At 44.2% G+C, this 26159-nt stretch overlaps 1 protein-coding gene across 1 annotated transcript in view; it reads right to left on the bottom strand.

Annotated features, from left to right (window-relative positions):
- The window catches only part of LOC106744815 (glutamate receptor ionotropic, kainate 2-like), a 151212-nt gene that overhangs the window by 88362 nt on the left and 36691 nt on the right, over window positions 1–26159 (bottom strand). Inside the window, exon 4 of the mRNA XM_014619856.1 lies at window positions 6214–6465. Within this exon, the coding sequence (XP_014475342.1) occupies window positions 6214–6465 (252 nt within the window). The remainder of the gene's footprint in view (window positions 1–6213; window positions 6466–26159) is intronic.

Genomic DNA, 26159 nt, shown 5'->3' with positions numbered 1-26159 from the left:
AACCCCCCCCCCCCCCCCCCGAGCGCCCCCGATCCGACGTTAAAAATAGATTCGAGCGGTTATGAGGTAACGCTCAGCTCGGTTCTCGCCGTCTCGAGATGAAATGCTTTTAAAGTATCCGCGTGCAACGTCGGGACGATAGTTCCGAGCGAGCTGGTAAGTCGTATATCTCGCCGGTGTGCGAAATCAGACAGGTTAGCTCGCGCGCAGCCACGATTCCACCAGGTCGCAGTTAACATCGCGCAACTCCGTGTGTATGCGGGGACTTGGCGTTGGATATTACACCGTGCCACGGACATGGAGCCTCGTCGCGTCGGGGTCTATTCACTGTCTACCAGCCGAGTAACGCGGAGCACGTTTATTGTGCGGAGGGAGGCTTTTGATGCACCCGACTTGATTTCGCTCATTCCACACTAATGCATGATATCTCACGTGAGCGAAAGAGAGGGAGAGAAGGTAGACGCGATTAAATTCGAGAGGGTAACCGGCGGGAGTTACGTGAATGAATGAATTGCGGAAACGTTCGCGCGAATATCTCAGGCGGCCACGCGCGTCGAATGGAACGATTACGATTGGTATTCGACGGAGTCTCCGATAAAATCTTTATTTTGCGCGCGGAGAATTTTTCTCAAAGCTATATAAACATTCATGAACCGAGAACGTACCATGGCAGTCTTGCTTGGCTACACTTGTACACCGAGAAAGAGATTTCTTTGGGTTTTATAGAATTGTTTTAATCGATGCAAATTTGTCTTTTGCAATAGAGCAAGCGAATGTTCAATTCAACGGACAGGATTGTTTGATTTCTCAAATAATACATATTTTTACGTCAAATAATATATTAGTTTTGAATTTTTGTCCAAACATTACAATGGTTGTCACAAACAATGAATTATTTGAAAGAAGTAATATACATCATGTTAGAAAAAGATTTAAAAACTTAAATATTTAAAACCCACCGGCCTGTTAATGAAGTCAATGAAGACTCGTGTAATATTTTTATCCTCGCTTAAACCGCAAAACTAGACGTCTGTAAGAGCGCTTTCGCGATCGTTCAAAATGTTTCGGTATTCTCTGTACACGTCCTATGCGAAATTCCATTTTCGCTCGATTGCAGAAGAGGCAGAGGTGTTTGAACTTTTCGAGAAAGAATTGAATTGACATTCCACTGCACTCTAGAAGCATACAAGGAATAACGATTATGAAATTCTTTAAGCAGTAGTGATGAGTAAACGTGAACGTATTCAAAGAGTATATCTCCGTATTAAGGCTTTATGATTGTATAGAAATGTATCCATATATAAAATATTAAATACACTGATAGATATTTTTCCTCTCAATACATAAAATAAATTAAATCAAATATAANATATATATATAACATGTAATTAAAAGTGAAATACGTTTTTCATTCCCTTAATATTTTTTTATAATCTTTAAATTCTTAATTTCTGAGAAAATTAAGTATCTTTAATAGCGTATATTTAGAGGTATTTGCTTAAGTCTTCCGAGTAAAAAGTTGCTTTTATATTCGTTTTTTGCGTCAACAAGACCGCCTGTAAAGTCCATTGTGCGCCGCAAAAATGTACTTTAAATTCTTGCGCGTGCTAATTTACTGGGTAAGAAACGGGAATACACCCATCGCCTGATTAGATAAGATGCAGCGATTCGAAAAACACGCAAAGTGGATAGTGGTTGTTACTGGTCGGGTAAGTTTCCGCGTCGTCGCGAGAACTTCACGAGACGAAAAACGAGTAAAGTAATCGCGAATCGATACGAGCGGCCCTCTAAACTGCTTGAAAGTTGAAAGAGATCCAATGCCACGCTGCCTTCTTTCTAGGATCATCGTGAAACTAGCGGTGGCGTTTGGCCGATGGCTGAGTGAATCAATTTCGCAAACTGCGACGTTCACCTCTATCAAAATGGCGAGGAAGTTTTCAACTGATAGAACTAAATAACTTAATCTGTATATATATTAAGATTTTTTAAATTCACATTATACAGTAAAAAATAACATTTCAATTTTAACACTTTACATATCCCAGAAAGTCCACTCTAATTTTTATGTCGAAATAACTCATCGTCGTGTTACTTGTTGGCAAATTGAAAATGTTAATGAATTGACATTAACATTTCCTTTCAACACATACTAAAGTAGCATAAATATAACACATGAAAAAGTCGCGAAAATGATAGAATATCAACTGTATGTTAATTTTACATTGAAGTAATAATGAAAAGTTGGTAACGCATAACACACAAGAAACTTTTAATATTTAGACACAGGATATTTTACTGTGTAGAAATAGTTTGATAGCGGAATATTATTTTCTGAATTTGCAGTTGTGCATTCTATTCGACCTTTTCGATAGAAAGAAACCGATTAATTCGCGCACAATTTAAAATGTTTCGCGCGATACGTACCGTATTTTCTTATCAGTGTGCGCGCTTTTCCAGAGAAACTGTATAAAAGTCCAAAGTAGAGTTTTCAAGGAAGAGATATTCCAATCGAATTTTACCCGGGATACTTTCGCGCGAATACCACTTTCCGCCTCGTTGCAGCAATCGGCATAATCAGATGCGGTTGAGCGTTGATTCGGGGAACTTTTTGGATTGCCGAAAAGTCGACGTCGAAGCGACATATCACCGCGACGATGTTCAGTTCTGTGTGGAGAAGGCGAAATTCCACGGGACGAATCGCGGCTCGTAACGGCAAACACGCTCGAGACGTGTACGATTTCTCCGACCCGGGTCCCTTACACTTCGCGGGTACATAGCGCGCTGGAATTGAAAGTGGAGGGAACACGAAGATCCCGGAGTCTCGGTAAATCTCTCGAGGAATTCAGTGTCGGCCCTAGAAAGAGGTGGGATACCGGGGGTGGCCGAGTCGGGGGCCAGGAGGGTCAGGGGTGTTCTAATCGGCTTGTACGTGTACTTCCGTGCACCCTCACAAATAGCTAAGCTCGTTGAGGAAGGCGGTTAAGCTCGGGAGATGTTTCCATCGAAGGTGGTCAAATTCCAGGAAAATCCCGTAGAGACGCGGAAATGAAATTATCGGCGCGGGAACAAAGTTGGATAGAAAAACTTAAGACGTTACACACCGCCGGGCCGGTTACGATGTGTTATTCCCGTCCATCGACGGGCGAGCGTTTTATTTCACTTCGCTGCTAACGGGCGCTTCGTGCGATCGCGTGATGTGTAACGTCGCCTTTAATTGCACCGTAATTGAATGCCGTTGCGAAAATTCGAGTCACGCGCAACGGGCATGGTGAATTTTGTTATCGACTCGCCGTATACATCGCAACACACCACGGTGTTACTTAATAAATACCACGCGATGAATCGTAGTACATTAATTTTAATACAAAATCTTAGCAATTATATTACGTCCAGTTGAATTTATGTCGGATAAATTGATACAGCTTACACTACTCTTCGTACTGATTATTATTATTCACTAATGCTTGATGGTGTTGGAGATCGATCGCGTTATGAAATTCTATAAATCTACACGGAGGAAAAGATTTCTTTAGATTTAGTGCATACCGTTTCACTGATTCAATTAGTGACATTTCCACCGATTCATCTTAAGAGAGCACGGAACATGTATATTTCTATTATAACTGTTACACGAACAATCTATTAATGTCCACAGATTATCACTTTATCAATGGTATCTCACATTTCGCCGAGTATCGTTTAGTCGTCGCGGCGATGTTAGCTTCTTTCATTCTTTATCGCTTCTTCGCGAAAGAGCGCGCTTATCCCCCCGTTCGACGGCGCCGTCGGCTAGAGAGATCCCAACGGTCACGGCGATTTCTTTCACGGATAACCGGGCGATTTGCAAAAAAAGACATCACCCGCGGAGACGTCACGCGAAATACCGCCGTGACGCGACGAATGTCTCCCCAGCTGACGGCGAATTTGGCGATCTCGCAGGGAACCCACGTATCGCACGACGGCGCAATACGGTGACGGCTCACGTGCCATGATGATCAGTCACGGGAATATTCCCTGCGTCGCGAAACGCACATTTACGCCGTGTGATGCCATTTGCGGTGCTCGCCAGCGCAGCCGTTCCTAATTCAGCGCAATCATCCCGGGCCGGGGGTCGCACTCGACCAACCATTCAGTACTCGCTCGTTATTTCCGCCAAATTATGAAGGAAGTCCTATTCGAGCGTGCGATCGGTCCGCTGCATAATTAATGCGCCTTTGCGGACGCATCTCGGACGCGACGAGAATTCGAAAGACGCTTCGGGAGAGCCGATATCGCGAGCGTTATTTTGTACGCCCCGCGAAAGGGGACATTGTCTGCGTTCAGCGGGAAAAATCAATCAATCAGCGCTTCATGGCTATTATTTCTGATTGGTGGCATTCTCTGGATCTGGCGGGAATCTGAAGGAATACTCCAATCACAGATGATAATCACTTTCCATCCGAGTAAAATATTTACTTGATCCGAGTAGAATTTATCTTACCCAAGTGAAAATTCGCTGAGTATTAAGGTATTAGTTATTCACTGAAATCTAGCGCTTTTCTTCCTGTATATAATTCCGCACGAGCGTCATGTTACAAGATAAATAAAAACAAACAATGTGGCTGTTTGAATATTTTCAGATTGGCAATGTAAATTGTCAAAATGATTTTACTGTTTGGACCGTTTTTCCTTAAAACCGGATTTGTAAATCTAGACTTTTTCGAAAATAATATTTTTCGTAAACCGTATTAATGTTGCCGTGTAAATGTAATCATCGGAAAGAGGGACGTCGAAAGCGAGGTAGCAATTATGATAATTAATTTGCTCCAATTTTATTTATATGACTATTTATATGATTTATGCAAATTTATGTAAGATAATGAAGATAACGGTATTCAAGACTGCCTCTGAAGTTTCCCCCGAGATTTATATTTTTCTCGGAGTCTTCTAAATAACGGACTTTAATGTGAATCGAGCGACTGAGATTTCTTTATGCATCTTTCTATCCGAACGTCTGGTTCGAAAGATTGGTGCGCAGTCCGCAGCGAATGCGCCTGCAAAGTCTTCGAACTATTTAAATGGATCATTAATTAATTAATTAACGCTATGGGACTGGCTTGTCGAAGTGGGAAGACGTTCCTTCGCGGAGAAGGGAGAGCTTAAAGCGTCGTTCACTTTGGATTGGCTCCATTCCCATGCTGAGTCTTACAAATCGTCTATTAATCGAACGAACTCGTCGTCAACTGCATCTTTATATCGCTAATGTTTTACTCTTTTATCGTTTTCTCAATTAGCTGTGTGCTTTATCTGAAATTTTACCTGAAGTTTTGCCTGAAAATGTGACATATAAATAACTCTGTGACATGCGAATACCGGTGCGTACGCTAATTCTTCACGCTGTGCGCACTAAGCGAAGCTTGAATTTTCAGAACTCGGCTGGAATAAACTTTGCGCTAGCGAAAATTTCAAACGAGACTTAAACGTCTAGGATGTGTTTCCTTTTTAATAACGCACGTCAGCAATACTTGGATTGTAAAAAGAAGAAATAGCAGAGGCCTTATAAAAAAGCCTTTGTTTGGAAAGAGCATCCGTTCGGCAGCGAATAATTGATTTCTAATTCACCTCTGATTTTTTGAGAACAAACCCAACAATTCGCGAACGAAACATTCAAAGCGAATGAAAAAGCTAGGCGTTATTGTGCTCTTAACAGTTTAACTCGTTAAACAGCCACGGATTTTGTACACATTTAATGGGGAGACTATGAATATACATTTGTTTTCAACGTTTGTGGTATGAAAAGAGAAAAAAAATGCTCTCGGAAAATGCTCTGGGAAAATTTATAAAAAGCACACGTTACTTTTCCATCTTCGCGTCGAGAATAGTTAATGTATGTCTTTCCGACGGGACAAGAACTCCGAGGAGTTTACATTTATATTTCATACGCAGCGAGCAGCACGCAGTACCGTTAATGACGTCACTACGGCAAAGTAACGCGTGTTAAACATTGCAAGGTATTTTACCACAAATAAAGAAAATGTAACCCAGATTTCTCTATGTGCTAATACAAGTGTAACAGTAATCTCAGCGAGCTTTCTTTCGCGTTTCCGCATTCTCGGATTACAAGCTGCTTTTCATTTGAAGTTCATAGGTGTTCGTTATTTTATTTTCGAAATACAAGACGAGTCGATACTTCGCACGAGATAGGACGAGAGTTAAATTCTCGTTATTACTTACCGTAGTCGTCTTCGTAAATGATTGCCACATTGGTCCAATTGAGGAACTCCATGACGTCTTGATAAGCGGTGTTGAGCAGACTTTGTGCGGGATAGAGATTGATGCTGAATTCCTTCGCCTCCGCGTCCAGGTCCAGCCTGGCCTCGAGATGTGGAATGTCGAGGGCGTCGCAGATACTGTGAATGTGCTGGCCCAAAATCGGATCCGAGGGCCCGAAGACTGCTTGGACGCCATACTTGACCTGCTGGCACGCTGCAACAATGAGTGACGAGCGTGTTTCAGCGCGTAAGTCGTTCTGGCCACTGTGCAAGGATATTATGACACTTCCTGTCATTTTGTTGCACTACAATTTCCTAATCGTAATAAATATCGCGTTAAATTGTATGCTTTTATCGCAAATAGGCACTGAGAAATAAACAATATTCAGCAGATTCCTTCTTACCTTCCGGACAATTTTTCATCGCTTGGAATAATAACACATAATAATTTTTTAATAAGGAACCTTAATGTGTAAATTAAACATTCACCTATTTTTATTACTTTATTGAAATTAGCGATTTATTATATATCTTTTCCTTCGAATCACTGATTTCTCACCTCAAAATTCAAAATAACTCTAAACTTGATGCGATGGAGTAATTCGGCCAGCAGCATTATTTTTTGTGATCGGAAATCTATAAGAAACTTATTCTGATTAGAATTATTTGACAACCATTTTTTTGTCGGCTTGTGTAATTAACGGTAATTTGGCGGAATAAATTTTAATATTTTGTTCACATATTCATTCAATAAATATATTCGTGTGTATTAAATGTTCAAATCAAATTTTGTGTGTCAAATCTCTCTTGCCACAGTTCGCGTAGAATATATGCGGAATATACTTGGAAAGAGGGAGACAGAGATCGCGGCATACAAATGAACATTTAAAAAGTTTTATTTAACGCGTGATTTTCAATTTCGAATCAAATTGCACGTAGAATTCAGTATATTTCCATTTACATTGTCCGCGACAAGCGTAGAATTTTATTATATCAGTACGCGCAATACATTTAAACTCAGAACTCAGAACAGGTGATTTTAATCGAAGTCACGTTTAAAGCTACCAGTATTACACTTTCTATCATATCGTGTGCAACCACAGAGTGTAATCGTTATCGTGAGTGTCCAGCAGATGATTAAATGGTTAAATATTCGAACGGTTGAGTGCACAACCGATAGAGCTAATTTGTAATTATAATACGCATGTATAATAATAAAACGTGATCAGCCGCATCGTTATAATAACGTTATCATAACAAGGTACTAATCAAGAACGCGCAAATAATAGAAGCGACTGATAAGGTATACAGGGAAATATAATGGAGGAAAAGCAGCAAAACCGATATATCATTCTGTTTTTGGGCTTTAAACACTGTTGAGAATGTATCCATGGATATATCGTTTTGTCATATCTATGTAAGTTTGGTGTTCCTCCTTCAATTATTATATATTTTATTTCACATATGTAAGAGAGAGAAAGAGGGAGAGATGATTTTTCGCGCACCTGGTTTACGACTTTCACGTTAACATCCGGAGATCCGGAAATATCCCGGAAAGCTATCTGAAAGATTCAACGGCAATTTTACGTTCCATATCCATTTTATGCCTTCTTTAGGAAAGCACATAAAACAGGTATTTTATACATCATGAAAGGAGACGCGCGTCTTTAAGCGTTATATAATACTTGACTCCGCAACACCTTAAACAAGATTACGACGGGAACGATAGTTGGATCTGTTCTTGCCGAGCCACCGTTACGGTATGGTAATCTTAATTATCCGGAAAAATGTCGCGGACATTACGAACGCATTTCCCTTGCGCGCGCTCGATATTCGTTCGCGGCGTTTACTTAGCATGAGCGTTTTCTCGCGCAATTAGCGTTTCCGCCCGTGCGCTGGCTGTTTTCGCACGGAGAAAGAAGAAACCGATTAATTCGGAATTACGGAGCCCTCCGTACCGGTAACGCCGGCATAATGATCCCGTGTCACGGTCGATAACCCCGGCATAGCCAAGAAGTGCGCCGTAAACTAACGCTAACGTCGCGTTAACGCTATACTAAACGTAGGACACGACCGTACTCGCCTCTCTCTCTCTCTCTCTCTCTGTCTCTCCTTCGAAGTTACTAGCATAAGGGCCGATTGTACGTGCAGAATGGCCGGCTGGAGGTGTGTTGGCACCCAGGGTTATCCTAAGTTGTAAGTGTTGCTGCACGTCCGGCCAGACAACCGACTCGAGTTACCTCGAGGAGCGCCGCACTCAGCTTCGCGTTCGCGGGAACGGCCCGAGTTAATACGTAGTCGCGCGCGCGGACGGAAATCGATTTTCGAGCGCGACTCAGCGAGACGGCTTTTGTCATTCGGATCAAGGAATGTTGAATAACGGTAAACGCGAGAGCGATATCAACGTCACTAGCAAATTGCCCGTCGAGCTCCTAAGCGGAATCGCGAGCGACGACGTCGCATGATTGTTACGGGAATTGTAACGGGAAGCGCGGAATCGCGACCACCGTGGAATCGCGAGCGTGGAATATGCGGATTCAGCGAGTCTCCGGCGAATAGAAATTAGCGATGGGTATCTCTCCTCGATTCCGCCATCACCGCCGGCGGAATGCAAGCGACGAAGTCGCGGATACCCGAATTGCGTGATATTTCTTTCGCGAGCGGACGGACTTTATGTGTGACGCAATTGTGTCCGTTGTTTGCGCGCGAAATTCGCGTGTAGCGGCCACAGGCGAGATCTAAAGCGGTGTCCGAAATGTCGGGTCACTTTATGCCGGTCGGTTAAGCCCCGACCGGTTACCTCCGATTATCACAGGGAACAGTGGAAAAGATCAACGGGAATGGAAGCTGGCGAATAATGGCTTCTCGTGGAGCGGAGATAATGGGCTTTCGAGGTTCCATTATCATTCTACCCTAGCGGCGGTATCGTCGTCATTATATGCGGATTACAACAATCTGGACGGTTTCGATCTTTATGGCGTATCGTCTAATGGAGCTACCGAACGAGCGATAATGTGAAACCGCAGTGCGACGATGCCGGCGCGAGTTTGGTTAAAATGAAATATCATATAGCGATGTTAGTAAACAGCGAAAGCCAATTATTGTTTTCGTCGGGGTTAAACAGCCCCACTTGACCCATCTGATGATAAAGTTTCTGCGGAATTATCGCGGATAATTTGTACTCTTTTGAGTTGAATCAGTGAAAATGTCACTAACTGAACCAGTGAAACAGTATTCCATCGGTAATCAGTGAGTATTCGCTCATTTTTAATGGAATCTCTTCCACTTAGCTCTTTTGTCTAATATTGTACTGATTTTAGCGAGTGAAAGATTCACTGCAAATCGCTGTTACGCGTCCCGTAGCAGAAATATATGTACATATCGTGCATGCATTCAATTATATGTCGTATTTGACGTAGTTCATACGGTAGCAGATTCAAGAGCTAGAATACAGATGTTCTTTGAAATTTTCCCCTGGAAATTGAAGCAAATACGCGCTCGATACATACGAATTGCAAAATTTTGTTTGAGATAAATGTTTATTCGACAGATCGAGATTTCAGTTTTGACATTTTTAATCGTTCTCACATGTTGGACAATGCTCCAATTAATTTTCGCACATACTTCCGCTATGTAGAAGTATCTGCAATTCTTCGTGACCGATAAAACTTTTCTTTGCAGAAAAAAATCAGTATTTTGTCGGTATAGTTTTCAAATGTAGCATCCCTTTACATATGAAATCTTCGTAAATATCTCTCAGTCAGATTATATTTTATTAATATGCAGGAACGAAAATGCGGGAGAGAGTAGAAGAGAGAGAGAGAGAGAGAGAGAGAGTGGAGTGTCAGGAAGCTTATAAAACCGAATTTCACAATAGCGTCGAAACGCTTTATCTGCGCATAAATGCGTTCATTCAACTTATAGTGTACATTCGATATTGATGGAACGCCGCATGGCACCAATATTTTTCGTGAATGCGGCTTATTGTGTTGCGTCAATCTGTTCGGCATTAAATTTGCACAGATTAGTAAGCCACGAGCAAGCACCGAAGTAAATGGCTGAGGTCGAAATAAACTTTCAGCCGACTCGTGCTGGTGCTCAAAGCGCTCGCGGAAAAATCAAGTTGGTTGTAAACGAGTCTCTCTCTCGAGAGCAAACGAGGTTTAATTCGTCGCTTAATGGCGTGATCGTTAGTCCAGCCAGAGCGTTTACTCTCTTTTTCTTTCCTTCTTTTCCTATCTCGCATTTCCTCTCTCTCTCCTCTCTCTCTCTCTCTCCATCTCTCTCTTGCTCCTTTTCACTCGATATATATGTAAAGATATATTATATATTTTTTTAATGTCATTACGGCACTTCGTATTCTCTCTGAAGAAACAGCTTTCAGCAAAATGCTATAATAAATCGAATTTTCTTTGTCACCAACCAGTTTACCACTTTAGATCGTGCGTACGTACATATCGTTGGATTTTTAAATATTGGTACAATGGATTTCCTTTTGATCCAATATCGCGCACTGTTCGCCTTCAAAAGCGGAGCGGTCGAATGGCAGAAGAACAAAATGCGCGTCGGAAAATGGGAGAGAGCAATGAGCGCGCGAAAAGATTGTGCAATGATAAAAACGGTGTACAAAGAGCGATAAGATTTCTTGATCGTTTGCGCAGAATAAATTCGTTCGCTTTTCTCTACGCGTCCGTATACGTTCATACGCTCCTTTGACCACGAAACCTTCGACCATTCGGGGAGTCCGTTTATCGTTTAATAAAAATCTCTCCTATTTTTCTCATCCTTTTTATTCTATTTTCGTTCCTTTAAGGAAACCCAGCTTTCCCAGCGTTCTCGATGGACTCTTTGATAGATCGAACTCCGTCTCCCCTTCTACCGGCGGTGTTTTCTAGATTAAACGGCATTTCGATATTTATTTATTTTTATTTTTTCAACATTCACTCGGTCGATTTCCTCTCAATACAATCGTGCCGCGTTGTTAAGAGAACGAAGGAGGAAACGTCGGCTGGAGTGGCGCGATGGGAATAGAGATGAGAGCAGATGGGACGGAAAGCGGAAGGTAAAGAGACGTTAGTGGGCAGTTGAATAGCAAGGAAATAAAATGCACGTCGGGAAATGGAAGCGAACAACTACTGCAGGCAAGAGGGATGTAAAGGCGCATATAACGGTGGAATATAAGAACCCAGGAGATGGATAAAAAATAATGCGTGACGATCTGTCAACTCTTTCTTCGTACATATACGCCTTATATTCTGTCTCATTGCACCTTGCCGCGGTACGCGATTTGCGGGATAAATAACGGCGCAATTTCCACGGAAATGTGAATATCGGATCTGTGAATAAGTAAAATCAATTAGTCCTGGTGCCGCACAATTCTTGCGTTAATATTCGTCGCTTCGCGATATTTAATTGTCATGGCGGTCGCATGAGCGCGTCGGAGGAAGCGGGGCTTTATCAATACACCTTTTATATCGGCGAACAATCACTTTGAAAGCATCGTCGATATCTTCGTGCAGCGTCGTCCCGTAATGGAAATCGATATATCAAATTCCCCGCGAAGCTCGCGAATCTTCGCGAGGGCGCACTCTCCTTAATTCGCGCGGGAGCCCCGTAATTCTCGAAATGCTGATCGATCGCGATCGGTCGCGTTCTCTTAAATCGCCGCGGAACGAAATGCGCTGTAAATTTTGCGCGAGGCACAATGGCTGAAAAATAACTGGGCGGCTACGAGACACCGTATGCAATCTACCGCGAAACGAATATATCGGTACGATATGTGGCCGTTTGAACGGAAATATCGAACTTGTTGCGGCAAATATATCTCATGCAAGACTCGCTGTTCCGCGCGAGCAGAAAAAAAAATTCGTCCCACCGTGTACGCGTGTAGCTCGATGCCATTTATACATCGCGCGCGTGCGCGACCATATACGCACCGCGAGCGTATCCCTCGCGCAATGTATCGCGCAATCGGCAAAAACGATATATAAGTTCGACGTTTTATTGCCCTCGGTGTCCGGTGTCCTACCAAGAGACACTCGAAGGATATAAACCGCGGGATAGGAAAAAGCGGAAATACCTCCGACGCTATTTGCCAGGCTGCGCGCCGGACGGAGTCGATATAATCGAGATATTAATCGGCATTTTTGCGTCCCGCGCGGCGTATTTACGATTTTGGTAATTATTTTTAGCGGCGAAACGACGACGAACAATGCCGCGACCCATCTACGCGCGTTTCGGGGGGATAAAATAAAGAGGATATGTATTTGCATTTCCGCTAATATATAGGAATGTCCACTAAAAACGACATATTTCGCGGGAATCGAGTTATGGATGAGTTTGCCGCAGAGCCATAAATTTCAGGCGAAAAATGAAAACGCTCTCAGTGGCCCGCCCGCTATGTGAAACGAATATCTTTACTACTTTCGAAATAGTTGACGATAATTCCAGAGATTAATGTCTTCGGGAAAACGAGAGAGAGAGAGAGGGAGAGAGAGAAATATGTACACTCCTGACATATAATCGTTAAAAAATATATTTATTTTTCGCAACGTTTAGTATGGATTTAAATGAATTCTGAGTTCGGTTAATTGGAGAATTATATTAATTGAAAGTAAAGGATAACGCTTGATGTGGAAGAATTCTCGATAAAGATCAGAGGATGATTAGCCATACGTTAATACACGTTCAAACGTTGTATCCTCCCACAAATGTATTAATATTAGCAATATTAATATATAATGGCACTAATCTTTCTGTGTTTAGTTAGACTGAGTAGGAACAGTACATTCAATATTTCGCTAATAATACGGTTATACATACTACACAAATGTATATCTTTGGCACGAAGAATTTCTTTTCAAAATTAGGTAATTTCAAGAAATAATATTTTTAATAATTCTGCTTTGATTCCTGCAAGGAATCCGAAATTCGCGAAGAGAACATACACCTCGCTTGGAAATAATTCGAGAAAATTCCCGACTGCTGCACGCGGCCCAATGAAAACTCTATTTACGTATGCGGAACTTCTTCGCGTAATTAATTATCTCCCGCGAATGCAGTGTAAATATAGCGGTCGTTTCGCATCGATAGTCGCGTTTGTTATCCGAGACGAGGCGAATTCAATTTATTCAGGTCGGAACGAATCGCTGCGGAGTTTCGGAATTTTATTCGTCACTGATCTTCCACGGCAGGCGGGCAGGCTTTCCTCACTGATGAGGGAAAAAAAATCATGTAACGGAAATCTCGGGAGCAAACGCAATTTCGCATTCGTCCGGATTTACGCCGGCGGCAAACTATTTTCCGCGGAAAATCCATCCAGTCCTGATAATCTCGTGCCGCGCGTAATACTGAGTGCTCAATTCGATTATACGGAATACAAATGCAAATATATTTTGTAGTCCGCTCCATTGTTTGCGCCTTTAATGTTATTATAAATATTCGATTTTAACGTTAAACAGCCAACTATTACATATTGGAAATCGTATTCATATTCTATCATCGAAGACAGTTAATAATTCGCGATTATGTCTGACTTAGTTTTCCAAGTTTTACAGATTTGAAGTTTAGAAGCATCGATCCTCAAACATCTTAAAAAATAATTATTTACGAGGGAATATGTAATAATTTTCATAAAAAACAATTATACATTTCGGTAGGAAAATATATGCTGGTTTGTATCCACGCACGTGAACTTGAATTTTCAACTTCAAGGACTTCCGAGCCTCAAGTCAAATGGTGTGTCGGTTTTAGTTTCTTCTAACACGCGAGTTCTACCGCAGTCTGACGAATCGTTGTGAGTTGCACATGAATTGTTACACACGAAACGGTTTGTCGGTAGTGTCCTACTCTCCCGACTTGCTCCGTTCGAGTAGTTGCTGGTTTCCCGCTCGAACCGACGGAATCGACTTATTTCTTAGCGGTTTCTCTCGAGCATTAGTTGCGTGTCTGTGCCTTACAAGTTCGCCGACGCTTCATTACCGCGAATCTAACTGAATGCCCTCCCACCAGCAGTCAATCGGTTCGCCTAGAGATCGCCGATTGATCGAGAGACTATGCATAGTCGAGTAGTCCGAATTCGCTAGCCGCCGTTCACGTTGGTAATTACATCATCGCCCAGCAAGAGGCTTTAAAGCGCCAATTGAGTGGGACGTTTCATCGATCTTCGGGCAATTCGTTGGCGAATCGGACAAACCGCAGTTTCGGCAAGCGGTTTCGATGGGGAAAAAATCCAATTTGTCCCGGCTCGGGCCGGTGAATGTGTTATCCAGTTTTCTAACCAATTTTATCACACGGAAGTGGCGCGGGTTGCGATACGCGATGTTGTAGTTCGTTCATTAATCCCTTAACTCTCGGAGATATCCGTCCGCTACTGTTCGCGCGGATTCGCGAAAGTCCCCGAACTCGGGCTTCGATAAGCTCGAGACGTTTTATCTCCAGCTACCCGTAGATCGAAAGCTTCTGAACGGAATTCTAAGTTACACTCGTAATGGGTGGACGGATTCGGATGGGTAGACGCTACTACGCGAGGAGAAACACACCCTATTTCAAGGACGCAGTCGCTGTTCTTAGGTGGTGGTAAATTGGAAAGACGACGAGATCGATAGCAGCGGGGGAAGCCAAGAAGAAGAAGAAGAGGCGGAGGAGAGAGAAGAGGATGGCGTGTATTTTCGCGAACACGCGGGCGAAGGGAACGAGAGGGCAGGAGGCTGCGCGGACCAGACGGGACCAGACGGGAAAATAAGAGAAGCCGAAACGAATGGAGGCGAGCCAGCCAATCGTATCTGAATTTGTTTACGACGACAGTGCGCTGTCGAAAAAGTTTCTGCGGCTGACGTCGACGTCGTCCACGAGAAATACGAAAGTTAATCCCTTTAACGGAGCGCGCTGCCCGTGTCAGCTCGGTGTTGGATGACGAGAACACTCTCGCTTTCTCTCTCTCTCACCTATATCTCTCCCTCGTGAGAGCTTCGCGAGGATCAATCATATTTCGAGAGGACGCTCGGAGGTGGCCTTCTCTACGAGCGGGATCATCCGAAGACGCGAGGTCTCCGAAGGTCAGCTCCATTCCGGATAAGTCCGCGCCTCGGAAATGAGATCCGCGGTGGTGAATCCGAGCCCGATCAAGGTTAACGTTCTGTCCGGGCGCACAAAGGGCCGGACGATAAATCGGAAGGGAAACGCGGATGTCGCGCGGCACACAATGGCCCTGGAAGGACTCGGCCGACCATTCGAGTCTCGCAGACTCCTTTCCGCGGGCTCGAGGAGCCATTCTGCGACGGTTCGATCTATTCGCAGGCCCGCCGCCGTCTCGCCGACCAAAAACCGACCTGGTCGAGATTGTCGTGAGAGGCTCTAATACGTTATGAGCTTGGCCGTCGGCCACGTGGGAGTTATCTCTTCTCTTTCTCGCGTTCGCCCCGTGCCAATGTCGCAGTGATGAATTTAACCGACAAAGCGGACTTTACTGCTATCTGGAACGGCGCGGCTTCGGCGCCCTACTTGATCTCGCGAGAAGAGAGCGAGCGAGATAAGGCGGCTCTGCGTTTAAATCAATGGCGCGAGAGTCCCGGAGATAAAACCCGACGTAGGACGCGGTGCCGGTATAAAAAGTGTAAAAAAAGAGTCATTACGTGCGATTATGCCGCTTTTTGCGTCGAGCGCAGCGCTTTACGAGCTTCGCCGGGCTCGCCGGTATCGCGCCGTCCGTGTAATCAGCTTGATTAGCAATCTTACGCGGAATGGCTCGGTGGTGAGAGGTGCCTCGGCGAAATCGGTGTTAATAAATGTGTCGTCAAATAGTACGGTCGTATAAGTCAACGATGTAAACTATCCTTCAGGGTAGTGGAGTGTGTGCGACGTGAGACGTAAAATTGGAAACTTCACTTCCTACTTCCTTCCTCTCTTCTTTTGTAGTTACAGAACGAGTACTAGCGCAGCTATCGTGTTTAAACGATTGTTGCAATTATACGAAGAATTAAGATTGATTGTGAATTAACGTGACAATGAATGAATCGAACTGGCCGAAAGGAAGAGGATTTTTGATGTACAGAAAAAAGTGCCGGAACCAAGTAAAACATAAAATGTAATTACGCCTTAAGGGGACACTGAGCACGCGAAAAGCTTGGTGCAGTAAATCATTTGTCACAAATTACTTAACTAATATAAATAAATTTATGTTTTAGTAATAATAGCTACCTGTACATGATTTTAAGAACGAGATATTTAAAGTTGCAAAAATATTTATTTTCTATGAAATATAGCGTTATTAGCGTTAATAACGTTTCAAAGAGATAGGCATTCGGGGTTACGACTTTTGCGGCACGTAATCTTTAGATTTGGCTTTCAGCACCAGAAATTCTGTTTCTCTCGACGAAAACGCGTTTGATTAACGTCGTCACGTTAATTCGGCCAATCTTTTTCCTCCGTGAAACAATGCCAGAATTACCAGTTGCGACGAAACGTGCGATACACGGACGGATCCGATTGTTCTCTTCGCGTTTCATGTTGGCGGGTTAGGGTGAATAATCCCTTTGGATACAGCTGTCCTTATCCCACTTCTTCACGCTGAAATTATGTCCTACTGCTTCAGAAATATTAAGGCAACGGCTGCAGACCCAAGTCGAGAAATTGCGAAGGGTATAGCACTGAGTTATTACGGGGCTACGTGAAAATGTGAACAGCCCGGGCTCATAATTATTCCGCGCTCGTAAAAAGGTCTTGCCGGGTCATTGCCAAGGCATTCTCACGGGACACCGTAGATTTAAGCCGCTGTAAAGGGAAGTGTCCTCGGTTCCTTGTGCCAAGAAGGGACCGCCGAGGGACCTCCGTGATATATCGATATCGATGTATTCGCTTGGGGACGATAATCGTAATGTCGGATTTCTTTTTCAAGAGACAAGCGTCTGCTTCATTGAAAGTATATCGCCGGCGCGCCGCTTCGTTACGCCGCCGTAATTCTCTCTCAAGTTCGGCGCGGCTGTTGGCTCGCCTTGCCATTTTATTCTAAATCCGAGTGCCATCAGTATATCATATCTCCTCCTCTTCATTCCCCGTCTCCGTATGCCCACGCATTGCGCACTTCGCTGAATCATAGCGGACGTAATTTTCAGCTGACCGAAACCGGCGGAGTTTCTTTATGTCGTGCGATACGTTTGCTTACAATAACGACGCGCGGCGGAGAATAAAGTTACACACTCCGCCTACGGTTATTGTTGATCGACCAACGGCTGCCCGCCGGACGGACGGAGGAATTATTGCGCGAGCGCGCATCTGGCCCGGGGATTTATTTATTCGAGCATAAAGGACCCGAGAGCGTTATATAACGGCGAGAGTTTTTGCAGTGACTTATAATCTCTTCTTCTCTCCCTCCTCGCCCCGCGCAATTATTAAACTTTAGTTTGCCGAGGAGTAACGCGGAGGCGAATTATTTTACCCGGGGAGGGGGAGTGGCGCATCGCATAACAAACAGCCTTATTGGCGGCAGCTCCGCTCTTTTATATTCCTTTAGGTTATCGTATGTACCAGCTGGAACCTTAACAACCGCGCGTTAGGCGTCCCCGTAAAAGGAACACCATGCTAATTGACTTCGCAACTTTCCGCGGCGGCAACGACCGCCGGTAACTTCCAACTTGGTCCGCGAGAGGTGCGGACATTTCTTCCCCCTCGCACCGACGAATCTCCGGACGGGATCAGGAAGCGTGGCTCATTAAGATTTCAAAGTACCACCGCTGGCATTACGTTCGGCGGTGGAACGTGGACGGGCTGTTCTCGTTTTCATCCCCCGTCAATTTGCCAGTTGTTACTCAGCCATTAATTGGCGGTAATTATGGCGCCCCGGGGAAAAATAATTCAGCCTCAGCTGCAACGTGAGGGCGTATTTGGTCGAAGCCATTGTATCTTTATCTCTGGAAATATTCATTACGCCCGGCGACTTCGTCGTAAGGGCACCATTCATTTGCAAGTACAATCAGTCTTTCCCTCTCTCTCTCATTGCGCGGGGCAGAGCAACGCCGTGATCGAAGTTCGGAACTGACGAACTTTCGCGGTGATATCGTCATTGTTTGACTTGTCTCAACTTCTTATCTGCGTGCGGAAATGCTTATCCATCGAATTTACCCGGGAAGCATGGCTGATTTTCCCCCGAGAAACTTTCGTAATTCGTGAACTACGAACGATCGAGCGTACCGAGCGCTGCGACAACGCGCGACGTATGCTCAGAGACGCGGCAAAAATTCCCGTGTATGCAGGTAATGGTACTTGAAATCACTAATGCAACAGGTGGCTATGTAAACGAACCATCAAACGATTTATATTTAGTAGCAACGGCTCTGAAATATCTTGCATTAAATGCCGCGATTTCACGAACTTTCCTGCACACCGCCCGGACAGATATTCCCCGTGGAAATCTACGCGAGATTTGGAGAGAAATTTTCGGAGGCGGTACCTCTCGGATTTTGCGAAAGTACGTAAAATTGGCGCGTCATTAAGCGGTAAACGTCGGGGCGAAAGTCCACCGAAAATGAAGGAAGAGGATTCGTTTAACAAGAATTGCCTGAAACGAAGATTAATCGTCTTGATGCCAGCGACGCATTTATATTTTACTGTAGAGAGGGAAATTTTAAGTTATTCATTATTGAAAATTGTCGTGTATAGAAACTTTTTTAATTAATAACTCAAAAGTTTACGCAGTTATTTGCAAAATGATAAAGAACTTTATGGTCGGAAAGGTTTACAGAACGTCCTAACCCCATCATTTTTTGCGTGACTGAGGGTTAAAATTGGCACAGGATCCAAAGTGATGAAAAAATTCAAAACTCATATTATATAAAATAGCACCGTCAAATAAATTATTTACCGCTGATTAGTTACTTTAATTTTCACAAGACAGCTCAACGAAATCTTCAGCGCAATGGAAAACCAAACGGTGCTAATAACACAATCAAACGCGCTTGTAAACAGAAACTGCCACTTCAGCTCCAACTACTGCATGCAGTAAACGAAGTTCATATTCTGCCCGACATAGTTTAATGCTTTAGAGCCGAGAAACATAGGTATGTCGGTTTACCGTACCAGTTTCAATGTTGTTCCTCTACTATTGACGTCTTGAAACGAGATATATTTTGCAAACGTGTCACGCGTCCGTAACTGCCCGTTTCATACTATACGACCGACAGATACTTTGTATTATCAGCAACAAACGATTCACAACTTGTCAGCAGAGTAGCGGCAAAGCCGCAGTCGCCTGCGGGCGGTAGAATGTATGTATCCTGGCGTAAGGATATCCGGCGCTTGTTGGCTCTCTTTTCAGTCCGCTTAACGAGGAGTCGAGCACCGTCCATCCTTTGATGTTCGTAATTCTCCCGACGAATCCCCGACCATCAGCTTCGTTCAATCAGAGTAATTGCGCGTTAAATCTCTTTGCCCGCCATTGAATCAATTTTGCACCGTCTGAGCACCTTCGTATATCCCTGTCGCTGCAGTGTTTCTCTGTAACTTGCCTCCCTCGCGCGCTGAATGCCGTTCGATTAGTCAGCTGACGGAAACGAAAAATTTCACCCCGCTGTTAACTCGCCGCTAATTCGCCCGAAGACCCGAGACAGATCGTACCTCGCAAATGTGTTCGTTATGTAAGAGTCAATTAATAACAATCACAAGATTATCCCGTAACGAATGATTGTAAATTCTCTCACGATAGAGCGCACTTCTCGGTCACACGAAGCGTGTCCTTTGCCATCGTTAGTTGCACAAGAAGGTTTGTACAACGAGGATTGAATATTTCTCAAGTGGCTGAAAGTGCTATCTTCTCCTATCACGTTGGCACGCATATACAATATTACCAAGTTCCTCCGTATCGAAGAGAAATTGTGGAAGCTCCCTCACTACGAGAGAGAGAGAGAGAGAGAGAGAGAGAGCCATGCATAATGATATTACTGACTTAAGTGAATGCAAACTGACGTCCGTGCGCTTTTAAATCCCCCGGCAGCGCGTGCGGTCGCGCTTTCAAGGCTCGGCGAGGGTATTTTATTCCGAGGAGAAAAAATTCCCTCGGCAAATTCTCAACTGAATTTGCGGGATACGACGAGGCGAGCACGACCAGAAAGGACGAGAGGCGCGTGTGTTTTCCGTATTCTGTACGTTTGCGTGCGGCCGCATGTAGAACCACGCCTCGACTCAAGGCGTCTGCTCCGTTTCTGTCGATATTGGTTTCGCGTGGTGTATCGCGCCGGTTTACGTTTCCTTCCGTCTCGTCTCCTTTCTATTTTGCCAACTCTGTCTCTCTCTCTCTCTCTCTCTCTCTTTCTCTCCGTCTACGTTTCCTCGCTTTTCAGTTTCAGTTTTCCCAACCTCCGTCGCGCCGCCGCACCCTGTTTCCGCGCCGCGCTTTCTCTCGATTCGTGGCATTTCCGCGTCGGGATGAAACCGACTAGCGAGAAGGATGCGCGATGAAAGAGATGGAGGGAAATGAAATTTAAAGGAGCGTCGATAAAGCGACTCCTCCGGCAATTCCCTCCTGGCGCCACGGCCTGGGGGAGTATGGTTTGATAACGTCTTGGTGGGTTAACACGAGTGCGTCTCGGACTCGTGTGAACTCGTTCTGTGTCACGGTAGAAGCAAAGACGAAAGCGAAGACGAGCATTCGGTATCGAGAGGTTACAACAAGCCCGAAAATAAGAGCAACGGACGAGAGCAAACCCGTGTCGAAATTTGGATGCTGCTTTGACGCTCTTAAGGGTAGTCCGCGTCTGCCTAGATGGCCTATAAACTAATAAAAATGTACTTTGACGATACTTGTCAATTTCTTTCTTGAACCTTTATTTCTATAGATTTAGTTTAAGGAGCCATTCAATGATTACGTCACGCAAAATGCAGATATTTCCTCCTCCACTCTTCGTAAATTTTTGTCACAAAGTATTTGGATCCTTTTCCAATATTAGGTGATATGAGAAATTATCCCCCTCCCAACCACCGTAACATTATGTTATTAGATTTCTTTAGATCCAGTATGAAAATAAGAACTGTGTGCGTGAACTCAATGTGACATTCCATGGCCTTTACTCGTTCCCCTTCCCCTTCCGCCGTCACAACCGTCGAACAAGCTGATAGAATCTCTCCCTTTGTGGTGCGACGTAATTATTGGATTATCCCTAGTTCTACTTTAAATGACCTGTTTTGATACTAAAACAATGAAAACGGAAATTGAAGACATGATTGGGGTTCAAGTAGGAGTAAATTGCATTATTGGAATTGAAATTCAATCTATTTAGCTGTCTTAGCTATTCTACTGTGTTGTGGAATTAAAGGTTTAACATAGAAAATTTCGACAAGGAAAATAAAACGCATACACGACATCCGCGGAGTATGTTTGAGAATTGTCTTTACTGTTCAGAATAATTGAGCGTTCTCAGAATACAGATGGGCTTGCAGCAAATTGCACACACAATATAAGATGCGTTCATTCCATTCTACCGAAATCGTTTACACGAAAACGGACTCACGCGCGGGCGAAGCTGAAATTTCAGATTGACGAATGCGACAATATTTTTCACGCAACGGCGAGCGCGTCGTAGATCAGAGAAACGGATGAGAGATCATGCGGGAAGAGAATTGTATGATTGGTGGTTTGAGTAGCGACGCCGAAGTACGTGCATCGCCGATAGAAACGTGGCGGAAAACGCAGATTAAGACTGAAATATGGCTCTAAGCCTTTTATTCTGCTGTCGCGGTTTTATACCTTCGTTCGGGATTTATTTACAAGCGAGGTAAATCCGCCTCTGTGGTAGCAAGGAAAATTTGAAGCTAAATCGATAAACATATCTTCCGGTTTCGTATCCGAAAGGATTTGCGGCGGCTTATCAAACAGAAAAAAAGAACAGAGAGAAAGAGAGAGAGAGAGAGAGTGAGTGAGAGTAGAGAAGTAGAGAGTGAGAAAGTGAGAGGGAGAGAGAGAGGGAGAGAGAAGCGTTTATTTCAGTCCTAGGACATGCCTTCTTAACAAAGAAATGTTTACACAAGTCAGAAAGCAAAAAAGTATGTAATAGTAGATAATAAAAAATTATACACATAAAAAAAAGAAAAAGTAAGAGATTCTCGTAAAGAAAAGTTGTTTGAATTATTTGGGGGTGAGAAGGGAGAAAGGGAGGGGAGGTGTATTGCGACGAGATGCGCGCAAGATAGCGCGACGGGCAATATTGCTCGGAAATGAATTTTTCCCCGCGACTCGTCGCTGGCGGAATAATCGGAAACGCGCGGGAAAATCAGAATTTGAATTGATTCCACGTCGCGGGCGCGCCCGCGTGCATTCGGTGCAGATGTACCTTCATACCTCGGCCGATTATTCGACCGACACAAATGCGGTCCCGGCGCCACGCGCAAAGTTTAAATTGTTGAGCAAGCAACGGCGTCCGCGACAGCGTCGCGCTGACGGCGAGCTAAACTACGCTCAGAGGATTAAACTGAAAGTCAAATCCGTCGGGTTTGCCGTAGCGCCTATTATTTGGAGATTTCACGCCGGCGTATTCAGCGTTTATTGTGATGCACAAAAGATGAGGGCGGACAATAGCGTTGCCGCGACGATTCTAAGACTTTACGCGTGACAAATGACTTTTTACGCTCGACAGCGGCGACGATGTTCCAGCGGGACGTTCCTGTCCGCTTAGTTTATATGTCGCTCGTCTTATTTCGCGCTTCTCCCGATAAAGCGGACTTCGCGCGACGCTGATTTGCGAGTCTCCTCCTGGAGTTACCGAAATAATAAAAAAAGAAAACAACTGAAAATCGCCTTTCCCGAGATTTCATAGATTTTAAGTCCTCTTAGTACACGCGTCTCTTGACACTGCGGTCTTTTGGTGCGGCGAAAGGAAACAACGGGAGTTACGCAACAATATTTCTTATTCGTTTATTCACCGGCGCATCCGCGTTCGCTGCCCTCGTTGCAATCGTTTAATTTTCCACTGGCTTGTGCCGTTTTCAATCGGTTCCAGTTCGCTTGCGTTATTCTCCGATCGACTTTCGTCTTCCTCTGACAAACCCGAGGGAATATCCATAAACATCGAATTTTTCAATTTATCTGCACGACCAAGTTATTCAACTTGTACGCGCCGCCGACTGGTAATTTCTCACGGTAATTCGAGCTATTTCCAGACAGTGACAATTCTAAAGTGTCTTGAGTTCCGAGCACACCGCGAGCGTGCGTCAAATCATGACCGAGGAACCTTCGCGTCGAGGAGATAGAGAGCACCACTCCGTTATGAAGATGCGGTGCTTGTAAGCGGAATCGGGAGCAACCTCTACAAGAGGAACCCTCGAGCACGTGACATGACGTAGCGCTAACTCTGTTCCGTTGTCCGACGACAATTTCGGAAATGTTGCGTTTATGCATGGGCCCGATCGCCGTGAAATCTGCGTTGAACTTGGCTGGCTTATGTACACACTGGCAAGTTGCGGTATCGATTTGTCCTTCGTAGAAATTCCAAAGGTCATACTTTGAGGCTATTTGAAAGCGAGAGAAGAATCCGGCTAGAGCTACACACGTGGAAAATGTTCGTTCGACAATGTGGCATACGAATAGCGTGACTCACTAAATTTGTATTACGCGATCGCACCGATAAAGAAAAATGTTTAAATCGAGTGAGACAAAAGCGAGAGAAGCGAGCTTTTCCTTTGAAGTGAGGAAAATGTGAGATGTTTTTAAATGAGCGAAGGAAAGTGAAAAGGCGAGTTGCTCTCTCGTGCCTGCTTATTTTGGGACAACTTTGGACGATCTAATAATCCGCATTTATGCTGTATGGGATAATCATGAGAAATTTCTATGCGGGATAGTCTACGTAATCTCGGGCAAGCGACAACTGCTGAAAGTAAGGCAGCACTACCGAGAGAGAAGCGAGAGGCGTGTAAAATGCATGTAAAGAGCTCGACGAGGACGGGGTTCATAGGCCGGTGCTAACTTGTCGCGTAGCCTTAACACGAGATCGTTTGCATAAACGCACGCGCGTAAAGGGCCGAGCATGTGGCCGTGTAAACGGTCGGTGTAAAGGCGCGAAGATGACGACGGGCGAGACTGAAGCTGGCGCGGCCGCTTCTCGCTTCCGCAAATGGCGTTATCTGTGGGAGAATACGGTTCTTCGGATTTTTACGGTTACAAGCGCACGTGCCGGAGCTGGTTATCGGACTTCCCGCGCGATGTATCGATATGCCGAGACTCGCTCGGCGATCCCGCGGAGAAACCGAGAGCGTTTCCCGACAATGTTTCCGATCGCCAAAGGATGTATTTTTCGTCAGTTCTCGCGAAATTTTTCGAATCTTCGTCCGTCGGGTTTCATCAACGGCAGGCGGAACGTTTCAGCTCCGTCTGCGCGAATCGATGCAGTCTTTCGGTGAGAATCGAAGTGCAATTCGATCGCGACTCCGATGCCCTTTCTGCCTTCGATAACGCGCGGAGGCTTCATGTGAAACTCCCACGAGTATAAAGTATAACTGAAATTACGGTGCAGTGGAGAACTCTCCTCGTAGTATGTTGTCATTTTTTACGTCGCGAGGACGGCAGAAAGTTAAGAGCCATTGAAGCATCGTAACTGCTGCTCGGGATAATAAATCCGAGTATTTCGTGCTGACGCGGAATGATCCAACGGGTTTGTGAGAAGTCACTGCGAAAGAACACTCGATGGCGAGACGAGCGGACTGCGACGAGCGATGACACGGACTGGTTTTGAAGTGGCTTCCTACTCCAGTTCACAATATCTGTACGTTCGATCGATCCGCGTTGCAATTCCGAGGTACAGGTTCGACAATGCCGTTGCGATCGACGACGGTTTCTCCAGTCATGTGCAACCATCGTGTTGAAAGTGGTATACGTATATTAGAACATTGCACGGAGTCGATATTGCTTGTCTTGATTCACCGCCGTCAATAAACTTATACACACGATGTCATGAAAAATGTCGGTGCATTTGTAATATGCAAGCAGAACGGGTTAAATTGAACAGGAAGGTCATGTACGTTGAGTATTTGGAATCTTTTGTTTTGTCTTCAAAGAAGCTAATTGTCGGACATAATATCCTGTGATCGATTTCTCTGAAAGGGCGCAAGTCTTGGGAAAGAAAAGGTAAAAAAAGCAAGCTTTTTTTTTCTTAAAAATGAGATAAAGTGAAATGTTTCTAAATAAGGAAGGAGGAAAGGTGAGAAAAGTGAGTCGCTCACGTATTTGCAAGGATTAATATGTAAATATCTTTTTATGTTTTAAAGATAAAGGGAGGATAGGAGCATCTTTCAGAGATTACTTCTTGCGGTATATTTTATAGATGCTTCACAAACAAAAATTTACTACGTAAATGTTGCTTGCCTAGGAAAGGCATACGATAATGCCTCAAGGAGAATTTGATAGTGCATATTTTTTCCCGTACTATATGTAATGCGCGTAGTACATATAAATAAAGTTTCCGTTTAAGAGATCGCAAAACTTTGTTACACGTCTCGGCTTTACATTTTAGCAATGTGAATTTCGCGAGCGTATAAAATGAGCCTCGAGTAATATTTCGGTTAAGAGTTGCTTATAAGCGTACGTATCTTGCCGGGAAACGAATCACAAAGATCGCGTCGGCAGTATACGCGTAACGTAAAATAGAAATGGAAATGCATGTATAAGTTACGAGTTACGTTGAGTGAATTTGGAGGAATCGGATCGCATAAATTCGCAGTGTGCACGTCATACGTACGAAAGACGAGGGCAACAAAAACGAGCGCTATCCAAATATCTCATTCACAGCACTGAGAAAAACCTCCTCGACTTCGTATGATACGTGTATATATGTGTGTACGTGTGTACGTGTATATATGTGTCAGGATAAGTATTATAAAAGTCCACTCAACTATTTATGGTTTAATGTACACGAATAAAGAAGGTCGATGCGT

Source organism: Dinoponera quadriceps, unplaced genomic scaffold, assembly GCF_001313825.1.
Source record: "Dinoponera quadriceps isolate SergipeBrazil2010 unplaced genomic scaffold, ASM131382v1 scaffold1308, whole genome shotgun sequence".
Lineage (NCBI taxonomy): Eukaryota > Metazoa > Arthropoda > Insecta > Hymenoptera > Formicidae > Dinoponera > Dinoponera quadriceps.
Note: the sequence above shows the minus strand (reverse complement) of the source record. Positions and strands in the feature narration are given on the sequence as shown.